The 19,106-nt window shown below is 42.3% G+C and overlaps 1 protein-coding gene and 2 long non-coding RNA genes across 5 annotated transcripts in view; 2 read left to right on the top strand and 1 right to left on the bottom strand.

Moving 5' to 3' along the window:
- The window catches only part of REEP5 (receptor accessory protein 5), a 43,854-nt gene extending 28,444 nt beyond the window's left edge, over window positions 1-15,410 (top strand). The window contains exons 4-5 of the mRNA XM_006056867.4: window positions 9,267-9,435; window positions 13,113-15,410. Of these exons, the coding sequence (XP_006056929.1) occupies window positions 9,267-9,435; window positions 13,113-13,162 (219 nt within the window). The 3' untranslated portion in view covers window positions 13,163-15,410. The remainder of the gene's footprint in view (window positions 1-9,266; window positions 9,436-13,112) is intronic.
- Window positions 850-18,711, bottom strand: LOC123328268. 3 transcript variants are annotated; one of them, XR_006543110.2, is made up of 3 exons: window positions 17,655-18,711; window positions 17,178-17,281; window positions 850-906 (listed from the first exon to the last, which is right to left on the bottom strand). It is a non-coding gene; the product is annotated as an uncharacterized LOC123328268 (long non-coding RNA). The 3 variants fall into 3 exon arrangements; XR_006543112.2 differs by lacking the exon at window positions 850-906 and adding an exon at window positions 7,196-7,331; XR_006543111.2 differs by lacking the exon at window positions 850-906 and adding an exon at window positions 10,488-10,615.
- LOC123328269 lies at window positions 9,442-11,158 on the top strand. The gene is made up of 2 exons (XR_006543113.2): window positions 9,442-9,847; window positions 10,888-11,158. It is a non-coding gene; the product is annotated as an uncharacterized LOC123328269 (long non-coding RNA).
- Window positions 18,712-19,106: the final 395 nt, after the last annotated feature.

Raw genomic sequence — 19,106 nt, 5'->3', positions numbered from 1 at the left:
TGAAGGTGGTGCAGCTGCCTGGATTGGGGAGACCGTGGCGGCGCCAAGTGTGCAGGGACACAGACTGCCTCCACGGCAGGAGTTATGGCCCGATCAGAGGCTTTTTTCCAGCCTCTTGTAGCTGGTGCTCAGGAGGCCTCTTTGGCCAGTCTTTCTTCGTATCTCCGCCCATTCAGGCACTTAGAGGGATCCCTTGCCTGGGGTCCTTCTCTGTTGTTGGCTTCAGGCACTTAGAGGGCCACCCTGGGTGGGGTCCTGCTCTGTAGTTTGGTTCATCAGTCACTGAAGGGGGCACCCTGGGTGGGGTCCTGCTCTGTGAAAATGAAGTCGCTCAGTTGTGTCCGACTCTTTGTGACCCTGTGGACTGTAGCCTACCAGGCTTCTCCATCCATGGGGATCCTCCAGGCCAGAATACTGGAGTGGGTTACCATTTCCTTCTCCAGGGGATCTTCCTGACCCAGGGATCGAACCCGGATCAAACCTTCCAGTAGATCTCCATTCCTGTCCGGCATATGTATGGTTGCGGCAGGGACTGTCTGATTCTCACTCCATTTAGGCTGCCACAGATCAGCTGTTTCACTCTCAGCCTTAAATGCTTCTCCTCTGACTCAGACAGTTGCCTGGCTGTGGGATCGGACCCCCGCTTCATTTCCCCCACCCGCCCAGGGCAGGTCCAGTCCTGCTAACACTCCTGTTTTTCCCCCTAGTTCCTTCGTCCTACTGAGTTTTGCATGGTTCTGTGTGTTCTTTTCCACTGGTCAGGTCCTCCTGTCCGCTCTCCGCTGGTGTGCTGCATGCACTTCTGTGTCTGAAGGTGTATTCCTGGTGTATCCGTGGAGAGAGATGGACTCCACGTCCACCTACTCCTCCGCCATCTTGTTCTCTCTCTCTCTTTAGATTTTTTATCTAAAAAATAGATACAGGAAATTGGATACCAGAAACTCTCTCATTCTTTGATTTCCCTTGCTGTAACCACCACTACATTGATATTATCTTGATTTTTAATTCTGGGTAATTTGTATGTATTTTTTCTTTTCCTCTGGCCTTACCTATTTTTCAAATATATTTATTTGTGTTTTCCTGCTTTCTGGGAGTTTTTCTCAATCTGATCTTCCAGTTTCAATTTTGTTCCATTTGATCTTTATGCTATACATTGTGTTTACTTCAACTATTTTATTTTTCATTCCTAGTAATTTTGCTTGGTTCTTTCCTATGTTTTTTTGTTCTTTCATGTCAAAGTATTTCTTTTAGTACGCTGCTACTGCTGCTAAGTCGCTTCAGTAGTGTCTGACTCTGTGTGACCCCAGAGACGGCAGCCCACCAGGCTCCCCTGTCCCTGGGATTCTCCAGGCAAGAACACTGGAGTGGGTTGCCATTTCCTTTTAGTGTAATTTAAAATTCTTGGTCAGTCACTTCTAATATTTCTGCTGCTGATAGGTCTGTAGTTGACTGTGCTGTCTTTGTTTTGAACTGGTTGTACTCTCAAATACCTTGTTACTTTGGCCTGTAAGTTCGTTTTTCTCCAGGCATATCAGCTGTTCCATCGGGTGCTGGAATGGAGGTGGCCACACCCCAATCCATGCTAGTTCTGGTAGACTCAGGATAGGGGGCAGGTGGGGAGCCTGCCCACCCTAAACTAGGGTGGGGAGCCCCAGGCAGCAGAGGAGCCACAGTTAATCACCCTTCCCTCCCCAGAATAGCTCCTCGGGTGCAGGCATCAGCCTTCGGCTGCCCCAGCAGCACTCGAAGCAGGTGCTCCTGGGCGGTCATTCACAGCTCTAGGGCTTGGAGCAGGGGCATGAGGAGAAACCGCCCTGGATACTCAGTCCGTGGCTGTTTTCCTCAGTCCCTCCCAAGACAGGACTTCTACACCAAAACCTCTGCTTTAGAAAAAGTATAGGAGAATGTTTTTTAACTTGGAGGAATAGAAATTAGACAAAAATTTCTATATAACAGTGGGCAGCATAAACAAAGGAAAAATAATGACAGGTGAGGAGGATGTATTTACATTCGTACCAGATATGGAATTAATATCCAGAATATATAGAAAAACTTACAGGGAAGAAAAAGAGAAAAATGAAACAAGTCATATAGAGATATTTCACCTAAGAGAAAAAATATGAGTAGTCAGCAATCTGGGAAGTGTGAGTTAAAATACTCAAATAGTGTAGCTTCCTCATTAAATTGGCAGTTATTTAAAATGTCTACATTTCTGTTTACTTTCTTTTTAGACTTTTTATCTAAAGAAATGTAGATACAGGAAATTAGATACCAGAAGCTCTCTCATTATGGTAATTACAAAAAAGCCCTGAAGGGTCCATCAACAGGTAAATGGTTAAATGAATTAATAGTATTGTACATCCATCCAGGCTTCCCACTATTAAAAGAAATACTTCATTTATTGAGATACAGAAGTTTTGCATAATTCATTATTTATAAAAATTATAGATTATATACAGTATGAAACCATTTATGGTAAAAAAAAAAAGAGCTAGATAGTTAAAAATTTAAATGAAAAAGTGAATATTCTTTTTAAAAAGCAATTCTTTGTTTATTTGGCTGCAGTGGGTCTTAGGTGTGACATGTGGGATATAGTTCCCTAACCAGGGATTGAACCCAGGCTCCCTGCATTGGGAGCACAGAGTCTTAGCTACTAGACCACCAGAAAAGGCCCTGGATATTCTTTTAAGTTTGAATGATGTTACCACAGAATGCCTTGTAACACAGCTGAAAAATTTTCCTTTCAAAAGAAATGGGAAAAAAATTGGTCTATCAGAAGATTTAGATTTCATAGGCTGCTGGATTTTTCATGGTTTTGTTATCCAAAGATATTTCAGATCAGGTCAGATCAGTCACTCAGTCGTGTCCGACTCTTTGCGACCCCATGAATCGCAGCACGCCAGGCCTCCCTGTCCATCACCAACTCCCGGAGTTCACTGAGACTCACGTCCATCGAGTCAGTGATGCCATCCAGCCATCTCATCCTCTGTCGTCCCCTTCTCCTCCTACCCCCAATCCCTCCCAGCATCAGAGTCTTTTCCAATGAGTCAACTCTTCACATGAGGTGGCCAGAGTACTGGAGTTTCAGCTTTAGCATCATTCCTTCCAAAGAAATCCCAGGGCTGATCTCTTTCAGAATGGACTGGTTGGATCTCCTTGCAGTCCAAGGGACTCTCAAGAGTCTTCTCCAACACCACAGTTCAAAAGCATCAATTCTTTGGCGCTCAACCTTCTTCACAGTCCAACTCTCACATCCATACATGACCACAGGAAAAACCATAGCCTTGACTAGACGGACCTTTGTTGGCAAAGTAATGTCTCTGCTTTTGAATATGCTATCAAAGATATTTAGCATTTATAAAAATAGCTTTATAGTCTTTGATGTGGATGTCCATACTTTAAACTTCAAATACTTCGGAATCCTTTAAGACCCGTCTAGTGGCGGTGATGTCACACTGCAGCCTCTAACAGCGGGCAGCCGGGCTTTTGCCTCGGGCCCGCTGCTTGCCCCCAGCTCTGCTGTCAGCAGAACCACTACACCAGCACCTGACCTCAGACTTCTGAAATGTGAGTGGTCTGACGGCAGCCTGCTCGTGATCACCTCTGCTAATGGAGGCCCCTTGAGTCAGAAAGGCTCCAAAATACAAGATAATCAGCAAGTCATTTATATTTGAAGTACATTACAGAAATTGCTGTGCAGCAAGTTTTCCTCCCTAATAGTGAAATGAACATGCATCCATTAGTAGTGAGCGCCCAGCTGTATGATGGCATGGCATCCAGAAAGAGGGAATTTATCCCGTATGTTCCAAATAGATAATATACTTGAGATGATTAAAAATTGATCACGCTGTCAATAAAAATGCTTTCTGTATTAGTGGTGAATTCTGAGTGGCTTCAGTGAAGGAAGGTCTCTGAGTTGCAGGGAACTGTACGTTAGAGCCCATTTTAAGGACTAGCTGGGTCCTCCCTGTGCTACTGCTACAAATCACACGGTAATTGTTTGGGAGGATGAAGAAAAGACCTGCGACTAAGGCCAGGTTTACTATTTTATCTTTTGCAGAGTTAATATTGTTGACCTGTTCCCCCCATTTTTCTAAAGTAGCCTCTTAGATTTAAGGAATGTACGAGGAACCAATGATTAGGCATCGAAAGTTGGTTGAGAAGATACTGTTCCATGTATTGAGCTAGAAAAAGTGGATCCTGCCTGTTTAGAGCTTTGATCTGAGCTCTGCCTCGGAACAGGAAGGTTTAAAAATAAATGTATTCATTTAAAAATAATTTCTCTGTTTGTGAAAGTAGTATATCTTCTTTACTCAGCAGATATTTATTTAGAACCTCTGTGTGCCAGAATGTGTTTTAGGTCAGGGGGATTTTGGTGAATTAATCCTTGCTGTTATACTGTGTGCATCTGTGGTTGTGTGTATGTGTGCCTGTGTGTTGGGGCATGTTTTATGTAGAAAATAAAATAGTATTTTAAGACTCCCACTGTTATCATCTTAGGGTAGTCTTCCTATTTTTTAATGTGCAAATAAATTTCTTGATACAGTGTATACACACAGAGAATTGTGTATGTTATTGCTTTACCCAACTATGTATGGTTGAGACCATATATATCATATATGATTCTATGTCTCACTTTTTTGACTACAATACTATGAGTATTTTCTCATGTTATTCAATATTCTTTGACCTAGATGTCTGATCCATTATAGATAAGAATTCACTCATTCCTCAGTTACTAGACATTTAGGACATTTATCTTGCTGTTATAACTAATGCTGCAATGAATACCTTTGCACCTCATCGTTATTCTCATTTAAATAAGTTTCTAGATTTTTCAAACAAGGTTGAATAAACTTTGGCAAGTTTAAGTCCTGATCCAGACTGTTACCTGTACTGCTGGACCCACTGATAGAGAGCATAGCATTTTTCTTCTTAACTTTGTAGAAGGAAAAGAAGATAGAAAAGTCTTGCCCTTCACAAGTTTGCTTTCAGCTTTTATTAGTGCATGCCGAGCATTACTGTTCTTGTGGCTGTGTCGCAAAGGCTTCCCAAGACTTGTTTCTGATCAAGTGATTGCAGCACACCAGAAGCTAGTGTTGAAACACATTTTTTCAGACATTAACTCTCAGGTCTCACCAGGCTAGTGCCCAACTGTGCATATTAAATATATCCCTACCTTGGAAGCGTTTCTACAGGGAAGCTGAATAGTGGCAGCATTAGAATCACAGACACAACTCTGGCCTGTTGTAATTTGAGGATTTAGTATGTGAGTGCTGCTAGCGCTGAGAGTTAAACTGAAATAGCACAGACTCTTCATCTGCACTGCGGGTAAGAGTGGGCTTATGCTTGTTCTTGGGAACACCGTGAGCTGCCCCGATTAAAAGGATGGTCAGATCTGTGTATTTCTGGGCTCTTGAGTAGGTACATAGGTTGAGAAAAGGGAGTTGTAAAAGCTGGCAGCTGAATATCACCCTTGAGAGCTGAACTGTAATTAACTTTATTTTTAATACAAGAAAGTTATTTCATTTGAAGAACTGGAAAATGCTCAGGATGTGGGTAAAGAGCAGTAATGACTTTACAGTCTCAAGACAATACCTAGAGGGAACTGGGAAGAACTAAATGAACAGTCTGGAGTTTAGCATATAAACTTAATCACATTGGAGAGGTACAAAAATGCAGGCTCTTGGCTCTGGCCCTGTCTGGTAGCCATGCTTAAATCATCCACAAAAGGTGAACAAGTCAACTTCTCTGGGTTGCTTAGGGTTGTTAGATGTAAAGGCAGATAACATTTCAGAGATTTTCAACACCAGTAAGAACTGTAAGACTTGGTAATATTAGCTGTATCTTATGTACTTTCTTCATGTATATGTTTTAATTTCTGAGTTTCCTAAAAAATCCTGAAGAGAAAATTGACTCTTTGAGAGGTTGTTTGATTTACTTACAGTCATGAAATAGATACCAACTCTCCTCTGATTCTTTTTTTTTTTTTTTTTAAATATTTGGAATACCTCTTTTACATGCCTTAGGAGTGGTGGTTTAGTTGCTAATTCGTGTCTGACTCTCACAACCCCATGGACTGTAGCCAGCCAGGCTCCTCTGTCCAGTCGATTCTCTAGGCAAGAATACTGGAGTGGGCTGCCATTTCCTTCTCCCCAACTCTCCTGATTCTTAACCCAGTGAGTCCTTTCCACTTCACTTTGAGGCTATGTCTACATCAGTAATATTCCTGACAATCAGATATTCTACATAGGAATACCAGCCAGGAGACTATTTTCTACAATTTTAAATAGTAAAAATTAAAATGTATCACATGCCAATTTAAAACTTTATGCCAATTTCCTAAATATTAATTGTTGAGTCGCACAATTGTGTCTGACTCCTTGCAACCCCATGGACTGCAGCACACCAGGCTTCCTTGTCCTCCACTATTTCCTGCAGCTTGCTCAAACTCAACCATCTCATCCTCTGTCGCCCCTTCTTCTCCTAAATAATAAATACAGCAAAATGCCTGGATGTAAATAACAAGTATATTGGATGTTAGATGCTAAAAACTAAATCCAAATAGTTCTTCTCTTCAAATAGTTAATATAGTTGGTAGGAAACTTGCTTTGTATGCAGTCGTACATGGCACATTCCCTCGGCCACCACACTGCATTCTCTTCAAAATGTTCACATAGAATTCTGATGTTCTGTCAAGAATGTAACTTTTCTTGCACATCACTTTGATTAAATTGCTCTATTGACTTTTAGGTGTGTGTGTGGTTATATTAGCATTATCTTTATAAATAACTGATGGAAAATATGAATGTTTGGGTATCAAAAAAGCATAGGCTCTAGGCGCCAGGCCTCAGTAGTTGCAGCTCGTGGGCCTAGCGTGTGGGGCTCGGTAGCTGTGGTGCGTGGGCTTAGCTACTCCACGGAGGTGGAATTTTCCCAGACCAGGGATCGAACCAGTGGCCCCTGCATGGCAGGAAGATTCTTATTCTCTGCACCACCAGGGAAGTCCAAAATACATTTTCTAAATAAAACACTTTTACTTTATTCTTTCTTCATATTCCAGTTAGAAACCTTTTTTTTCCATAATTGTATGTGTAAGCATCTCATGACTTTGAATTTCATTTCAGGCAGTGAAAGGAGAGGTAAGAACAAAATAATTGTTTAAAAAGGGTGTATGTTGGTCCTGAGATCTGATTTTACCTGACTTAAAACTCTAATAGGCAGCCTGCTTCTGTCTCATGGATGTTGGTAGAAGACACAGTATTCTTGGGACAGGGACAGAGCCCCTGCTAGGCTAGATGCTCCAGATGTTTCTTATTTTCTTACAAAACCTGTATGAAATAGATTTAAAAATTTTTTCCATTTATACTTTTTTTTATAGAGTCAGAACAGACTTAAGCAAATAAGTAACTTGCATAAGTTTTGCCCAGCCAGTAAGTGGCAGAGCCGAGACTGGAACCAGTGTCTCTGAGCTCCGTTCTTTTACCTCTATGTTTTGTAGTATACAAATCTCTTAGGTCTCAGGTTGTTGGGTGGAGAGATCTGTATATATCTTTAGATTAAGATTTTAAATTTTGTGTATTTTCCTATGTATTCTTACTAATTTCTAGTTTTTTAATATATCAGTTTCTGATGGAAATATTAAAAAGCAATTGATCATGGATTTTGTCCATTGATCTATATAATTCTGACTTTCAAGTTTATACAGTTCGAAACTATTATGTATTTAGAAACTACATATAATTATAAATTACATAATTATAAAAACTAAAATTATATAAGTATCAAAACAAAAAGAAAGTGAAGTCGCTCATTCGTGTCCTACTCTGTGACCCCATGGACTATAGCCTGTCAGACTCCTCCGTCCATGGCAAGAATACTGGAGTGGGTTGCCATTTCCTCCTCTAGGGGATCTTCCTGACCCAAGAATCGAACCTGGGTCTCCTGTACTGCAGTTAGACTCTACCATTTGAGCCACCAGGGAAGACAAAAACAAAAGTATACATAATTTACATAGGTCCAAGATACATAGGTTCGGGCCAGTTATTCTTCCTAACAAGTTGTTTTCCTTCCTTATCATTTTGTTCACTTATTTTTCCTTGTGTTTATGTACTATTATTATATGAGCTATTTTGAGAGTTGGTATCTGTCAGATACATCTTTTTTTTTCATCTTATTTTCAGTGTTCCTGATTGGTTTTGTCTTAGGTGTGTTTCTTGCAAGAACTATATAGCCATAGTTTGGGATTTTCTTTTTTTTTTAAATCCAGCCTCGTTCAGTTCAGTTCAGTCGCTCAGTCATGTCCGACTCTTCACGACCCCATGAATCGCAGCATGCCAGGCCTCCCTGTCCATCACCAACTCCTGGAGTTCACTCAGACTCACATCCATCAAGTCAATGATGCCATCCAGCCATCTCATCCTCTGTCGTCCCCTTCTCCCCTGCCCTCAATCCCTCCCCACATCAGAGTCTTTTCCAATGCCTGGTAACTCCTGTCTTTTAAAAACTCGCCCCCTATAATCCGTTTAGAACCTGCATTTTGTTATGTATTTTGAATGTCACAGAAGGGCACTCAGTATCGGTGCTCTGTGTGCGTTTTAACTCAAGCTCTGTCATTAGAAGTAGCCCCTTAGCAGGTTTGCATTTCTAGAGCTCTCGTGACTCACAACTAAAAAGTGGTCCAAGTTAGCAAGGAAGTTAAGTGCTGGACTTGGTGTGTTTTGCCTTTGTCAGTCTGTTTTTCCTTCTGTGCTTAGTTACTGAGTCATATCCGACTCTTTGTGACCCCATGGACCATAGCCCACCAGGCTCCTCTGTCCATGGGGATTCTCCAGGCAAGAACACTGCAGTGGGTTGCCATGCCCTCCTCCAGGGGATCTTTGCAACTCAGGGATTGAACCCAAGTCTCCTCCATTGCAGGTGGATTCTGTACCAGCTGAGCCACCAGGGAAGCCCAAGAATACTGGAGTGGGTAGCCTATCCCTTATCCAGGGGAACTTCCCAACCCAGGAATCGAAGTGGGGTCTCCTGCCTTGCAGGCAGAGTCTTTGCCAGCTGAGCCACCAGGGACGCCCTGGCAGCCTTTCCTTACTAAGTCATTATTTGTCATGTTTTCTCCACCAAGAAAAGTGCACCTAACATCCTGCAGAAACACCAGCGATGCTGCTGGAGCACGCAGCAGAGGCGGCGCTGTCCTCGGATAGAGGTGGCAGTGCGTGTGGTCCGTGTCACCCCCTCTGTAACCATGCTGCTTCTCCTCCATGCAGTGTGGCTTCCTGCTGTGGTGCATGGCTCCCAGCCCCGCCAACGGAGCGGACCTGCTCTACAAGCGCATCATCCGGCCTTTCTTCCTGAAGCATGAGTCCCAAGTAGACAATGTGGTGAATGACCTGAAGGACAAAGCCAAAGAGACTGCAGACACCATCTCCAAGGAAGGTATGGCTTGGGGGCAGCCTGGCTCAGTGTGCGAGGAGCCATGGGTTATACTGGCCCAGATAGCAGGCTTCCTCACTTCACATCCTGTTGGCTTTCCTCAGCCATGTGCCAAGGCTGTTCTGGGATTTCTCCACCAAGGCTTTGTCTGTTGCCTTTACTGTTCCCAACATTCTTCTGCCATGCCACGAATAACACATCATTCACTCAGCACATTAGGAAAAGTGACTTTCCTGTGGTGGGTGGAGATTTTAGGGGTCATCTGTATTTGTATACAAGTCCAGTCTCTCTAATTCATTTCAGGTTGAACTGCTTGTTATGCTGCTGTTCAAATGGCTTTTGTGAGAGGTGCAAGAGAACGCCCTCTCTCTCAGCCTTTCTCATCCATTCATTCAACAAATACTTATTTACTGAGGTAACTTAATTATGTGCCAAGCATGTTCATAGCACTGGGCATGAGCCAGGGAACCAAACAGACCAGCAGACCATACTGCATGAACCCATGAAGCTTACAGTCTTGTTGAGAGAGAGAGAGAGAGAATACAATGAAAAAGCAAGTTACATGGTATAGTTAGCACCTGATACAGAGAAAAATAAAACACATCGAAAGATAGGGAGTGCTCAGGGGCTGAAGGGAAGGTGACAGTTTTAAAGAGTAATTTAGGAAATCCTCACAAAGGAGGCAATACTGCATCACATTTGAAAGTGTTAAGGGAAGGAACCATGGGGAAGAAAGCCCCCGTGGGAGAACTAGCATGTGCAAAAGCCGAGAGCAGGGAACGTATGACTGGAAGGGAGTGGCCCAGAGGGGGAGCTGAAGGAGACCAGGCTGCAGAGCAGCTAGAATGGAACATCCTGGTTACTGGAGTGGAGGACCCAAGCGCCCAGGATACTGGAAGAATACTGAAATCAGTGATAATTCAAGGAACAGCAGTGCTCAAAAGTGATTGTAAGTTTGGAGCTAAAATCTTAAAGAAATGAGGCAGCACAGCCCAAGGGTCAGAGAGAATTGGAAAAAAGATGGGCGGCTGGGAAAGGTCATCTGATGCCATGAGATTCTGAACACAGCCATGAAGATCAAAGACAATGCTTCCTGGACCTCCAGACCCGGAAGTACCAGGGTCATGGAAGGAAAATGCATAGGACACTTGAGAAGGCAGTATCCTGGGGGGCAGGCAGGTCTCTGTAAGAGCAACAGGAAGAAGGATTCATTCGGAGAAATGGGTGAGGATAGAGGTCTTCCTGATGATGGGTTGGTAGTTCCAGAGGGCACAGTAAGGGTTTTAGCCGATGGACAGTGGGCATAGAACTAGGGAATTAAAATAAAAAAAGGGTTCTACACTCTTGAGGAAGTGGGAGACGAGAGGTGAGCTGGCCTCTGGGGAAGGAGGACCCCCAGATGGCCCGCTGCAGCCCTGATGCCCCAGCTGGTGTGTGTTCTCCTCCTCCTAGCAGACTGCGTCCTCCCCAAGCCCTGCTCCCGGACACAGCTCCAGTCTCTTTCAGTGCGTTCCTACGTTTCTTCACATCCTCCCACTCTGGGATCGCCAGTTCCTTTTTTTTTTTTTTTTCACTTTCACATGCGGATATTATTTAAAAAAAAAATGTGGTAACAGATCTAGAACCTTTGGCAAGCTAACGAATGAGAAATCTAAATATGAATAATAAACTTTGCCCTGCATGGTGATTACCGTCCGGTATTTGCTGTGAGAGCAGTTGAACTCCTCATTGTTAAAGAGAAATAATCCTTTCCTCTCTGAAACATTTGTGAACCATTCAGTTGGGTGTGGTGAATAAAATACTTAAGGATCTAATACATAAAAATGCAATAGACAAAGCACATTATATTTTCGCTCCCTTTCTCAAAGGATGGAATATTTTGTATTTGCCCTGATTTTATGTCTTGACTTCATGCACCATTGTATAGTGACATTTTTAGTTGAAATACAGTAGGACTAAAAATATTGATAGAATACTAATAAATCATGTTGGTATGTGTGGTTGTCACATAGGATTCACAGGAGATTTAAATTCACAGTTGTCAACGTAAAGGATTCATGCTATTTATCTTCTTCATGAATCTATACCACAAAGGAAGAGCTTTTCACAACATATTTCACTGAGGGAACTACAAGGATGATAGGCGTAATACTATGTGTCAACTCATGGATTTCTAAGCATTGCTCACAATACAGATCTGATTTTCAACATCAGGGTTCTTTCAGTGTCCTTGAACAGCATTTGTTTTTCTGTTCAGTTCAGTTCAGTTCAGTCGCTCGGTCGCGTCTGACTCTTTGCGACCCCCATTGAACCGCAGCACGCCAGACCTCCCTGTCCATCACCAACTCCCAGAGTTTACCCAAACTCGTGACCATTGGGTCGCTGGTGCCATCTAACCATCTCATCCGCTGTCATCCCCTTCTCCTCCTGTCTTCAATCTTTCCCAACATCAGGGTCTTTTCAAATGAGTCAGCTCTCCAAAAACTGGAGTTTCAGCTTCAACATCAGTCCTTCAATGAACACCCAGAACGGATTTCCTTTAGGATGGACTGGTTGGATTTCCTTGCAACCCAAGGGACTCTCAAGAGTCTTCTCCAACACCACAGTTCAAAAGCATCCATTCTTCTGCGCTCAGCTTTCTTTATAGTTCAGCTATATATTCGTCTGCTTTAAGTCCATCAAGTTTGTCCAAATCAACGTACATCTCCGTATCATTCCCAGGCGAAGTTCAAGGGAAGCTGTGATGCTCCACTGTCCTTGAAGGAGTCCACATGGAATGAAGAAGTACTGTGGGAAGTCTATTAGTAACCACTGTGCCTTGGGTCTAGGAGGGCCATGATATTCTATAGATCCAGCCACCAGTTCCTTTTGAAGAGGTTTCTTAACTGTTCCTCTCTGCTCTTAACCAAACCAGCAACCTCTGGTGATGTCATTTCTGTCTAGTTCACCCACATTTCTCGGCCTTTGATTCTCTTAGATCTCAGTCCTCTAAAATCCTGTTTTACTTTGATAGGATACATTCATAAACCGAGGTGTAAGAGTGAAAATAAGAGGGATTTTGAGGCTGACACATTTTAGACTCTGAGTTTCTGGATTCTCCAGGAAGTACATTTTTGCAAAGAGCTAGTTGAGAGCCTGCAGTGTCTTTGTAAACTTTAGTCCACAATTTTAAGTGAGTGAAGGGAGAGCCGCTGTCGGGCAGCTGGTGCATAAGGAGGGCAGCCTTGCCTGGCACCCGCTCAGGGCTCCGAGAACAGCTGCGGTCTGGACTCTCAGGAGGCGGCCCTCAGACACATCACACGAGTTCTTAGAGCACATTCCAAGCCAAGTGGTAATTAGGAAGGCCAGGGAGGACCTGGAATTTCTTGACTGTACAGAGGACACTATACACTCAAGGAACCTCTGCTTCTTACGATACTCGGAGGGGACAGGACACAGTGGCACAGGCGACATGGTCACTCTAAGGGGCCAGGTCCTCAGTAACTTTGCTGCAGTGCTCAGGAGCTGCGTTTGAAGAGTTCTCAGGTCCATTTCCTGGAAACTCTGCTAGCCCTGCCCACAGACCTCCGTGTGTCTTCATCTGAGTGTGAGTCACCCATGGCATCACCCACAATAGATGCCACATCAGCACACAGCTGGGTTACAAACAGCTCTGATACAGTTTTCTCTCCTTATAACAGCCAGGAAAGCCGCCGTGAGTTTACTGGGCGAGGAGAAGAAGAGCACCTAGACCACTGTCTGGCCGGAGCCTCCCTGGCGCCTCTGCACCTCCCATTGGAGCTTGATACCGTATTAGGGGCTGTGGTGTATGACCGTTTTAATAATGTTGCCTTGGAAACATTTTTGATATATTAAACAAAGGAATGTGTTGTAAGGTTTTTTGCTTACTTTTACTGTTTATATACTTAGGGAGCATTTACATTTAATGCAATGGGCAGTGTCCAGGTTTTCAGAAAATATATTATGCCTCTGGGTAGGAAAAGACCTATGTTACCATCCTGTAGGAAATATAAACTTAAAATTATATATCCCACAGGCTTTGTACTGCAGTGGGCTCTCTCTGCATGCATTTTCTCTGTACTTACCCTGTACTTACATTTTAGGATACTCTTTAAGAAAATGTTTCAATGTTTTTAATGTATCTGTGCATACACACATGTAGGGAAATGTTACTGCCTATAGCCTGCATATTGCTTATGGGGAGCACCAGCCAGAGGCTGAAGGTTCCGTTGTGTTGGTGTGATCTGCTGAATAATACTTCAGAAAATTAATACAAATGAGCAGTGTTTCAAAGGAACAGTTAAGTGATAAATGAGGCAGAAGCGAGGTTGGCCTTGTGGTTTCCTAACACTGTAGCAGCTGAATACCAGAACAGCTCTGTGAGGCAGTCAGCTAAGTGACAAATGGGGAAATGTACACACACATCACAGTTCCCAGTTCTGTTAGAACTAGCAATATTGTCTTGTAGCTTTTAAAAAACTGGCTGATACGCTTTGTTGTGGAAACCATCCCTGGTTTCACTTTCATAGCTGAGTAACATGTTGGTTTAGTCTTGTTTCTTTTCCAGTCTTTTGAAAAGCCTCTACTTTAAGGACTCTCCACTTGCCCACCTCTCATTACATGTATGTTCTTGTTTGTATCATTAGCACCTACATGCTCATGGCGACACCAGGCTCGAAGAGCAGTTCTCAGAGAAGTACGACATGCTGCACAGTCTAGTTGCTAGCGGTTAAGACAAACACCTTTACCTTCTTTCCCTAGACTTTAGGGTCAAACAACAGAGGCTTCCCTAGGTTACAAGTCACAATCATTTGCAGTCCATTTACATGCTTTCGTCTATATGCTTTGTTTTGATGATAAACTATGAGGTTATATGCAGTTTAAGTACAAAATAAAAAGTTAAAATTAATATTACTAGCTTGATTAGCCAAATGGCTTATAGGGACCTTGACAACTTGTCCATACTAAAGAATCTAAGCTTTGCACTGACCATACTGCTAGGATCCTTCTTCTAAAACAAAAACATTGCAAAACTAACAACCAGGCCTATAAAATATTTTAAGGCAAATAAAGATGATTAGTTCCCTTTTAGAAAACAATTAGGTAAAGTCATAAGGATGTGTCACAATGTAATACAAAAATATGTCAAAGGTATCAAAAATAAGGAACAATATCACCCCAATATAACAATATGGATCAGGGCCTTTTTGGGGAGAGAGGAATGTGATGATAATAAAGTACCTTATTAAGCTTATGTTAAACCATAAAATCTTTCAGAAAGCAAACAGCTACTTGTTATTGGAAGAAAATCAAGCCTTAGGTTAAAAAGTTTTAGAAGTACCTCTAGGAGTATTTAAATCCCTTTCCCTATAAATCAAGTATGCTTTCTTGGTGGTAAAAGAATGAAAATTAGCAACTTCTAGCATTCAGACTATATAATCAGACTGTTAGTATACAGAATATGTAACTTTTAGGGTACAAAATATCAGGCAAGATGGTGAAGCATGAAAGTTACTATTGCTTATAACTACTTACAGGCTAATATCAATTTAGACAGAAATTTCTGAATGCTAATTTTTTTTTTTGTTACTATAGGTTTCTCTTGCAGTACATTCTGTAAGAAATTTTAGTTATTCTTTTTGGCAGTCAGCATGTACATATTAATGACAGGAGAAGCTATGAATTGAGCAATTCTTGTCTCAGTTTAGATTTCCAAAAAAACATACTGCTGTGGCTAGAGTATTTGAAAAAGTAATTGAGCCTGTGTTCAGCTATAAGACAAATATTTATTTGTACATGAATGGTATTTTGGGGATATGTGAAGGCTAAGAATTCTTACAACAAGACAGTTACCTGGGGAGTCTTCCACCCACAGCCTGAAGAATATGAGCATAACCTTTAAATAAGTTACCATCTGTCCTGAAGATGTGATATATTAAATGGAAATAGATGTAAATAAAATTTTGTTATCTCATGGAGCTTTTATAGTCCATTTTCTTTTATGGGGCTTAAAATAAAATGTAAGAAGAACCTTAACACAGATAAATAACCCTTTACCACTGCTGTTCATGGACCATGTTTCTCACCTGGCCTGTGGTTTTCCCTGTGGTGGTGACTACCTGTCAGAGCAAAGACTGTCCCTAAAAACAAGCGAGGGGATATAAGTGTACATATAGCTGATTCACGTTGTTGTACAGCAGAAACTACACAACATTGTAAAGCAATTATACTTCAATTAAAAAAATAAAAAATATTTAAAAGCCAGAAAAAAAAATACCAGTCAAAAAGAGTTTCTACTAATTAGCAATAAATGGAGAGGAAACCCAAACTCTTCTTGACCTTTGAATAACACAGGTTTGAAGTGCATGGGCTCACTTACAGATTTTTTCCAATAAACACGCACTGCAGTACTACACAATCTGCGGCTGACTGAATACCCGGGTGCTGCAAAGTCATCACCGAGCGGTTGCCTGAGGAGTCAGCTCTAATGCTGGCGTAATGCGTTACACACAGTCTCACACGGCTACTAGTCGGTGCTACTATTTCATATATCTTAATACAGTAAACACACATATGCCTCCAAATCACTCTGTATTTTTAGACTAAGAAAAGAAGAACTGAGGATTTTATTAGAAACGCCTGCCTTTGGAGCGTGCACTTCGGTCAGCATCCGCTCCTGCGTCTGCCTTTACATGTCTGTATGTCTAGAATCATGGTGTTTAATTAGAGAGTAAGAGATACAGTTCACATCCTTAACCAAATATTAGTTGTGTATGATATAGCAGGAGAAAGTACATATATCTGAGAATGACCCTAAGTTTTTCAGGCTGCTTACTACAGTATTAGCTTATAAAATCTGTCACATACACGCCTCCGAGAATTAAGAGCAATGAAGAGGTTCTTTGCTCAAATCAGAGGCTCTCAAGTGTTAGTGTGCATCAGGATTTCCTTGGGGAGGGGAGGAATTGGTAAAAGATTGCTGGTCCCATCCCCGATTCATGAAGTCTGGGGTGGGGCTGAAACATCTGTATTTGGAACAAGATCCCAGGTGATGCTAATGATACAGAAACCACACTTTGACAGGAAATCACTGAGTAAGGTTAATGGTGTCTTTATACTCAGTATAGAGGTTTTCAGGCCTGGCTGTACATCACCATCATCTGAGCAGCTTTCAGAAAATACTAGTGTCTGCCTCCACTACCAGACATTTTAACAATAACTATATACCCAGGTGCCAGTATTTTAAAACTCTTCCAATGTATAACCAGGATTAAGAAAGTAAATGAAATTCATGTTTTGGCAAGAAAAATTTAAACATAAAAATTCTTCTTTGCTGTTTGGCCTCCCCTGTCCCTCCAACTTCAGCTTCCCTGATAGCTCAGTTGGTAAAGAATCCACCTACAATGCAGGAGACACTGGTTTGATCCCTGGCTCAAGAAGATCCACTGGAGAAGGGATAGGCTGCCTACTTCAATATTGTTGGGCTTCCCCTGTGGCTCAGCTGGTAAAGAATCTGCCTGCAATGTGGGAGACCTGGGTTCGATCCTTGGGTTGGGAAGATGCCCTGGAGAAAGGAAAAGCTACTCACTCCAGTATTCTAGCCTGGAGAATTCCATGGACTGCATAGTCCATGGGATCGCAAAGAGTTGGACATGACTGAGCAACTTGCACTCCCCCAATTGTGCATTGTATATCCACATTATGCATTGACCAAACCTCCCCCGTCAGCAGGAATACCTACTCACCATAACCAGCAACATTCTCTCAGCACGAAGACACCTCTTTAAAAGACAACATTCCTTTTTGAGCTTGTAAAAAGTCACATGACCCACCATGATGGTGCTTACACCTGGATTATGAAAAATACGAATACATCATTTAACATACTGCCCTCTGTCTCAAAAAACGTATATAAATTGTCTTGACTTTTAATGGGCAGAACAACTCTCTGAGCTTTCTGAGGTGCTCTTCCCAGGCTATAATCTTCAAATTTGGCTCGAATAAAATCTCCCAATTTTTCTTAGGTTGACTACTTTTTGATGACAGCTACTATTGGAGACTACTGCTTAGGTCAAGATGCCAAGGTCTGGACAGTTTCTCTTAGCTCATTAGTTCAGCTCGTGTGTGAGTTTCCTGTTATTGCTGTAACATATCACCACATATCATTAGTGGCTTAAACCAGCACAGATGCATTAGCTTATAGTTCTGAAGGACAGACATACCAAAGAGGTGGGCAGGGCTGCATTATTTCTGGAGATACAGGAGAACCCATTTTCTTGCTTTCAGCTTCCACACTCTGCCTGTATCCGCATTTGTGGCCCGCTAGTACACTGAGCCCTGCTTCCCTTTTATAAGCTTGTCTGTGATTACACTGGGCCCACCTGGATAACCCAGGATACTCTCTCCAGCTCAAGATTCTTAATCTCACATGCAAAGCTTTTTGCCATGAAAGCAATATATTTACTGTTTTTTTTTTTGCGAGGATGGATGATGGTCAGGAGAACAGCATATTCTGCCTACCCCACCTAGTCTCTCTTTGGGTACAGAAATTTTGTTATCATTACCACCAATATAAAAATAACTGCAAAGAGTATCTTAATGTTGGGAGGGAACTAAAAAAAGAGGAGGATTTAATGAAGAACTACCTTATTCACAACCATGTAGACTGGAGGTTTATCCTCTGGAAAGAGTGGGGGATCCTTGGAGAGGGGGCACGGGCAGAGTTAAGGGAGGGAAGTTGCATTAAAAGCATGACTGAGTGACCAAATGCTGAGACCCATTTGCCCACTCTGCATTCTCCCACTAGGCGCCCAGATCTTTATCCTGGGAGCTTGTCAGCCTTCTCTCCAGGGAAGCAGATCAACCTTAGAGAAAACATCTACCTGATACGGACAAGCTTTTTGAAAGGACATTTTGACAACTGATAATTCATCAAATATTCATAAAACTAAGCAAATAAAATTAGCTCCAAGGAAAACAAAAATAACCATAGCATACTAGAGAGTGTTTCCGGAGATAAGCTAAATCTTCAAAACGCATCTGAATTCCAGGCTGGGGCCAGCGAGTGTGAAATTTTCACAAGCTCCTTGGGGAATCCTGTACTGCTGCACACCAACCACACTATTTAGCAGCAAAGGTACTGCATGATTCAGCTATGAATGAAACACAGAACAACAATGTTCACTTTAAATTGTTGTTCAGTCGCTAAGTTGTGCCGGACTCTCTGACCCCATGGACTGCAGCACGCCAGTCTTCCCTGTTCTTCACTATCTCCCAGAACTTGCTGAAACTCATGTCCATTGAGTCAGTGATGCCATCCAACCAACTCGTCCTCTGTTGCCACCTTCTCCCACCTTCAATCTTCCCCAGCATCAGGGTCTTTTCCAATGAGTTGGCTCTTCGCATCACATGGCCAAAAGTACTGGAGCTTCAGCTTCAACATCAGTCCTTCCAATGAATATTCAGGGCTGATTTCCTTTAGGACTGACTGTGGTACTGACTCCAGCACCACAGCTCAAAAGCATCAACTCTTCAGCGCTCAGCTTTCTTTATGGTCCAGCTCTCACATCCATACCTGACCACTAGAAAAACCATAGCCTCGACTACACGGACCTTCGTTGGCAAAGTGATGTCTCTGCTTTTTAATATGCTATGTTTGTCATAGATTTTTCTTC

Source organism: Bubalus bubalis, chromosome 11 (genome assembly GCF_019923935.1).
Source record: "Bubalus bubalis isolate 160015118507 breed Murrah chromosome 11, NDDB_SH_1, whole genome shotgun sequence".
Classification (NCBI taxonomy): domain Eukaryota; kingdom Metazoa; phylum Chordata; class Mammalia; order Artiodactyla; family Bovidae; genus Bubalus; species Bubalus bubalis.
This window is presented reverse-complemented; position numbering and strand designations above follow the sequence as displayed.